The sequence below is a fragment of the Poecilia reticulata genome, chromosome 17 (assembly GCF_904066995.2).
Source record: "Poecilia reticulata chromosome 17, P_reticulata-male-v2, whole genome shotgun sequence".
NCBI lineage: Eukaryota > Metazoa > Chordata > Actinopteri > Cyprinodontiformes > Poeciliidae > Poecilia > Poecilia reticulata.
This window is the reverse complement of record NC_088846.1, coordinates 5359364-5365832: the sequence shown is the minus strand read 5'-3', so window position 1 is coordinate 5365832 and position 6469 is coordinate 5359364. Positions and strand designations below refer to the sequence as shown.

General features: G+C 41.7%; 1 protein-coding gene across 1 annotated transcript; it reads right to left on the bottom strand.

Annotated features, from left to right (window-relative positions):
- Nucleotides 1-855: 855 nt before the first annotated feature.
- On the bottom strand, nucleotides 856-2602 carry LOC103479032 (regulator of G-protein signaling 5-like). The gene is made up of 5 exons (XM_008433238.3): nucleotides 2247-2602; nucleotides 2044-2133; nucleotides 1879-1943; nucleotides 1621-1784; nucleotides 856-1522 (listed from the first exon to the last, which is right to left on the bottom strand). The coding sequence occupies exons 1-5, from the start codon at nucleotides 2450-2452 to the stop codon at nucleotides 1346-1348; spliced, it is 702 nt and encodes a 233-aa protein (XP_008431460.1). The 5' UTR covers nucleotides 2453-2602; the 3' UTR covers nucleotides 856-1345.
- Nucleotides 2603-6469: the final 3867 nt, after the last annotated feature.

The following is a 6469-nucleotide window of genomic DNA, read 5'->3' as shown; positions in this document are numbered from 1 at the left end:
TTCCTTTCTGGCTCTGGCGATATCCTCTCAGCTGTTTCACGTCTGTGAAACGGCCTCACCTGTTCCTGCTCCAGTCTCAGTTATAAACCGTCCACTTTTTTCCATTTTTGGTTGCAGCTTCCAGTTGCCGCATCCACCTCTCCCTCCCGCAGAGCCTTTTTCCACTACAAGCCGCCTCCCGCTTTGTTTTTCCAACATAACCTTATCAATACAATAAAGTGGATTTTATTGCAGTTTCTTCTACATTTAGATAAAAATCTGCAGTAATATTTATATTGAAAGTTTGATCTTTTTTTTTAAATATTATGATCCCACCACACACATGCAGTTTCTTTTAAAACAGTAAGTTGGCTTTGAAACTTTGGTTCCTTCATTGTTGCAAAGTTTAAACATTACATATAATATAACTCCAAGTTATGTTGCTGATGTGGTTTTTAAACCACATGTTTCATTCTCTTGAATCAATCTGCTTAATGTTGGTAATCAAATCCCATCAATCATCAATTCATATTTATCTATTCTTAATCCTGTCTTGTCTCACTGGGCGACGAAAATCTGGAAGGAAGCCAATGTACGTAATGGACAGGCTGCAGAGAAGGTATAATTCAGGCACATTAAATTACAAAAACAGGCTTTTTATGGTTATGAAATGACATTAATCCTTTTTTGATCCAGTGACTGGAACCTCGGAATAAAGGAGTCACCCACTTGTGAAGCATAAACCCTGTGGCACAGATTAGTAAGTTACTAAAACTATGAAAAGCAAAAGTCCTTCCTCAACTTATTTACATAAAAACATCAAAATCCTCAACAAATACTGTATGTTTACACTAAAACATCAAAGCAGTCGGCCACTTTTTCTGTGTTTTTTTTTTATTCCATATTATTTCCACATATAAAAACAGAAATATATAAATTACAAACACATTTTCAACTATCGGTTGCACAGCAAACGTTCAGTAAACATTTTTTCTTTTTTAATAAATAAAGAATAATAAATATGAATGCCTTCAAACGGTAGTTTGGTTGTCTGATAGCGGCTCACTCTGAACCTACAGGTAAAGTCCGTCAGGCTGTTGATGCTCAGCCTGTGAGCCTCCTGTCACAAATTCCAGTGTACTTCAGCTTCCAGCTTTCATCCCATTCCGTGGATTCTCTGAGGAGACGGAAAGAACTCCACGGCTCGTCCAGAAACTCTGTGGTTCTCCAGCCCAGAGCCCTGACGCTGCCGATAACGTGTCACCGAGCTTGCAGCCCCTTTTTAAAAAGGAGAAGACAAGTTGCGTCCAACTTTCTGGGTTTCTTTCTTGTTGTTGTTGTTTGTGCTTTAAAAAAAAAAAGTCTCTTAGCCCGTCTTGGTCTCTCTGGTCAGCTCCAGGTACGCCGAGGACCTGAGGAAGCGAGGATAGCAGTCTTTCTCCATCAGCGTGTAGATTTTGTCCCGAGCCTGATCGAAACACGACTGACCGGGCCGTGTCATGTTCTCCCTGGTGACTTCTTTGGTGGCGTGGTCGAGGTTTACCTGAGGAAACAAAGGGAACACAGAGTTTTAGAGTCAACATCTGGCCAGGAGGTCAGTGGGATCGGCAGAGCGAAGGGAGGGCTGGGGTTGGGCCGTACCTCTCGTGGCGCGTCAGAGCAGACAAACTCCTCATAGATCTTCTTGGCCTTGGTGGCCAGCTTGGACGGTTTGCTTGTCCGGTAGTCCTCACAGGCTAAGTAAAAGGCGATGTTCTCCTCGCTGAACTCTGACACCAGGAACGCTCTGAACACACACAGTCCGTCTGGAAGCGGAAGCAAAGTGGATGTTAAAAACCCGTCAACTGAAGTCGATGGACAGAGTGACTCCGTCGCATCTACAAAGGATCGTGGACTTACTTTGACTGGACAGCAGATTGTCAAATGACTCCTTCCATTTTAGAGGCTCGTTGACTTCATGTAATCTGTAAAAACAGGGGAGGAAAGAAAACATAATTATTAGAAAAAGTTTCCACTGGGGGTTGACCAAAATGCTTCCAAAGAGACATTGCATGCCGGTCTCACCTCTGCTTGTCACTTTTCTTGGCCTGCCCTGTGAGGCTGTGCTCCGATCTCTGCAGCAAACTTCCAAACAACGCCTTCAGCTCCTTCGCCCTGCGGGGACACACCGAGGCATCACACACCACTTCAGACGACATGCAACATGTGCGCAAGTTGCTGGCGTGAGAAAACTTGACTACAAGCGTGAAAACTCTGGTTGGGTTTACCTCTCCAGGCAGGTGATGGGCAGCGATTCAAGTCCTCTGCACATGGTGAGATGCTTCCTGTCCGTTCTTGAGTAGCTCCCAAAGTTTCTCCCGAGTGATTGCGGGTGTGAGCCGTCCTCCTTGTCAGCAAAATGAGCTTTCCAGCTGATCTGCCGCCTGTGTGGGGAAAGGGGCTTTTTATAGAGGTGGCCGGCGTGTGACATCATACTTCTCAACCAATGAGGGAGGCGAGTGGGCGGATGAAGAGACTCGTCGACACTGAATTTCCTCCACACTACTTCCTCACTGCTGGGTGACTCGTCACTGAATGAATTACTTCATTGCTCTCCAATGTCCTTGCTGTGAATAGAGGAGTGAGGGCTGTGTGTCTGTGTGGTGTCAGGGCCTTGCCTTTGTGAGTGTGTGTGTGCGTGTGTGTGTGTGTGCGTGCGTGCGTTCATACAGTGATTCTGAAGAAGATTAATCAGAAAATCCCTTTCAGCTGTAGAATTTAACATAAAAGAGGCTCTTTCGTATTTAGTGCGTCTGCCTAAAAGAACCTAACAGATATGATCGTTTCTTTGCAACGCCTCTGCTACACCTCTCACATGCATCTTCTGTTATATTATTTCAAATCTAAAATGAAAACTTAATTAGTTAAAACTTTCTGCAAATGAGCATAATCTGCATCAACACAGAGCAGTTTCTCAATACAAACAAAAAAAAAAATGCCGCGTATATTTTTGTCGACATTTTGACTTTAATGAGGCGTTCTATTCCTACTGTCTCTGTTTCTCCTCTTGCCTCATATGTTGACCAGTAGGATAAAGTGGAATATGTGGGTTGCCGAAGTTTGTTTAGTGGAATATTACGTTCTGTCACACATCTGAAATACGTTTCACTTTCGATGCCTCCCAAAATAGAATAATGTGTGCATTAGATGAAAAGTGTCCTCTCTCTTTTGTTTTGGCGGGACAGCTTCTGGTTTGATTTTTCCATTAGGGATGAACTGGTCATCTAGAGATGAACGCCATGAGGAGGTTAAATGATTATTAGCTCATTTAGCTAAACTTTAGCAGAACTGGCATCAGTTGGAGCTAACCCAAGCAGTCAACATGCTACAATGAGTGAATCTTCATTAGCGCAGACAGAGCGTCCACATAGCTTAGCAAGACGCTGAGTAATGTTTTCAATGGATCATTTCTGTGACATTTAAATTAACTGTGTTGATTCTGATGCATATACGTATGATTTCCTAATTTTGATGCTCATACCACCACATTTTTTGATATGTTCAAAAATCCATGACAGTTTTTGCTTTAGCTGATAGTCAAACTACATATGCTACATATCCTACAGTGTGATGGGAGAATATCATAGCTTTCTAGTATCAATTATTATAACACACTAATATTATACTCTGAATAAAAAGATAACTCTCTATAAATGATAAAATACAATATACTGCTTACATAATATTTATATGGATAAGAACTGTTACATAACCTGGGTAATGAATTCAGCTTCAGTCTTCACAGGTACAGGAATAAATTTGTTTTTTTTGTTGTTGTTTTTTTGCTTCATTCTGCGCAGACACTGTCTGGGCCGTCTTTCCTATCAAGGCATGACCACACATAGAAAGCTGCACCCATAAATAGCCTCATGGGTGCAAAAACAATTGTCTACATAATCCCAGAGTCTATTTTAGACTCGACCGGGAGGCCAGTTACCAGTAAACTCTGCTAATGGCCTGTTTCTCTATTAGTTGAAGAGCGCTAGCAGGAAGGAGACAATCAGCCCGCCGGATGAAAAGGCACAAAGCTCGCTGATAGCGGCCGAGACGGCTTCCTCTACCGGCAGCCACCGACAATTCCTTCCCCTCTGACTGCCTGCCTCAGCTGGCGCACAGCTCTGGATGTCAATACAAGGTCACTTCAGCCTCAGATAATGAGCCTCTCTCCTCCTTCTTCTCAGGAAGCACAGTCTGAGAAGCTAACCGGTGTGAAAAAGGAAAAAAAAAAAAAAGAGAGAGAGAGAGTTGGGGAAGCCAACATTGTGATGTGGGTTGGAATTTTTGGAAAAAATGGATGAGTAACGCAATTTGTTTTGATCTGACGTTCAACTGGCTTGTAGGGGGAACTGGATTAAAACAGTTGACATTTCGTCGCTGCAGTCACCAGCTTATGCGTATGTCATTGGGTTTTTATGTGACAGACCAACACAAAGTATTGCAAAACTATGAAGTGTAAGGAAAATAAGTCACAGATACGTTCTTACAAAAGCAATAAAGATCTGTATTCATGCAGCCTCCTTTACTCTAGGGCCAGAAAATAAAATCCAGTGTATATAAAGCTGATCTGTGTGTAACTTCATTTCACTGTGAATCCAGATGTTCTGTGAAGGCCTCAGAAGTTTGCCAGCAAACAAGCGACACCAAACACTCCTTAAAACTGCAGTATGCAACTTTTACAAAAAAGTATGTTTGTTACATATTTGTTAAAACAGTCACCACGTCGTGACAATTTATGACACATAAATTGTGAAAAGATCAACCTCCTCCACCTTCTGTCTGAGCTTCTGAAAAAATGCAACACACTAAGACTCCGGGCTCTGATTGGTTGTTTCTAGTTAGCGCTGGGTGAAGGGGAAACTGCTCAGTTTTTTTTCTCCTACCAAACTGTTATGACATAGTGACATCTTCAACTGATATGTATGGTGTTAATTTGTCACGTGTAATTGAATTAAGTTTGGCAAGCTTACCTTATTCATATTTGCTTAACATGGCGACTTAATATATTCACTTGGATAATTGTGATTACTGTTGTGACCAGTCAACACAATATGTTTAAGTTGAATCGACTGCTTTCTTGTTGCAGTGAGAACAGAGACGCAGCCGAGAGGCACGTGGTAACCATGGCGAAGCTGTGGATCTCCACAGCTCAGTGGGGAAATTTGTTGATAAATTATTATTATTATTATTATTATTATTATTATTATTCATCCATCACCAAAAGGTTCAGCCTCTGTGGAAGAAGAAAGACAGCAAGAAGACTCAGGAAAGTTCTCCATCAGACACAGTGGCAGATCTAAACTATTTTAGTGGGAAAATGTCCACATTAAATCTTGTAACAGGATTATCTGTGTTGTGCCTCTGCTTCTCATCACAATGATTTCAGGTCCAAATTAGCCGATTTCCCCACTATACCACCCAAAAAAGTCAGCGTCTGAGCTGGAGCTCAAACATTCTCTTCCATTTGTCTCTTGTGTGTTTGGCTTGGTAGGGCAAAGTTCAGATTCTGAAGTCTATTTTCATTCTCGGGTCAGCGTTGTTCAGGACAACGAGGCACATCTACGTCCCGCTCTCAGGCCAACACAGCTTTCCCTTTCAAACATTCTTCACTGGCTGTAAACATGTTTTTGTGGAGCGCAGCGCAGCCCAAATTCTGCAGGACACAAAACACATTCATCCAGCCAGGGCATGTTTTTCTCCTTCACAACCCAAATGTGTCCCATCCTATTTAAGCTTATGTTGTTGGGTTTTTTTTCCCCCACACATACACTCTAAAATTTGATAGGGTCAAAACAACCACATCTGGAATATTTTGCTGTCCAAGTCCTGGGTAAACTATAGATTAATCCGACATATAAATGGGTTAAAGTGATTAATTTCTCACCTTCAGGTTAACAGAGAGAGGCTTGAAAAGAGTAACCTGTAACCTGCATGACTGAGAGTATTTGAGTTAATATGAATTATCTATCCGTCTTTTATGCCATTTAGTCGTTTCATGGTGGTAGTCGAAATTGGGACTGTCTCTTTAAGAAGCTTCTGCTCTTTACAGCAGGAAGTCATCACAACGTTCCACTATCAAGCATTTAACAACATTTTTACCAGTGTTGCATTTTCAATGAAGTCTACCTAATGGGAGCAAGCCTGACCTGAACAAAAGTTAACAATAAACAAACAAATAAATAATTCATGGACACAAATTCAGTGTGTTTTACTCACTTTTTGCCTCTCTCACTATTTTTATTGTCATTCCTCTAGACCAGCACCAGTAGAGAGCTGACATCCTGCAACTTTGAGATATACGAGCAGCAATCGAAGAGATGCAGGAGTTTATCTAAAAGCTGGCAAGAGCCAGCTTTTATTTTGGTAGTCCACTTTCACTGATTGGCAAGTGAATATTTTGCACTAAGGTGTAATAGTATGAGGATAGTCGTAATATTTTCAGAGTAAAGTTGTA

Coding starts and splice junctions, on each gene's coding strand:
- LOC103479032 (XM_008433238.3), bottom strand. CDS start 2,452: ATGATGTCACACGCCGGCCACCTCTATAAAAAGCCCCTTTCCCCACAC. Junction 1,785..1,878: donor CAATCTGCTGTCCAGTCAAA/GTAAGTCCACGA, acceptor TTCCGCTTCCAG/ACGGACTGTGTGTGTTCAGA. Junction 1,523..1,620: donor GCTCTGACGCGCCACGAGAG/GTACGGCCCAAC, acceptor TTGTTTCCTCAG/GTAAACCTCGACCACGCCAC.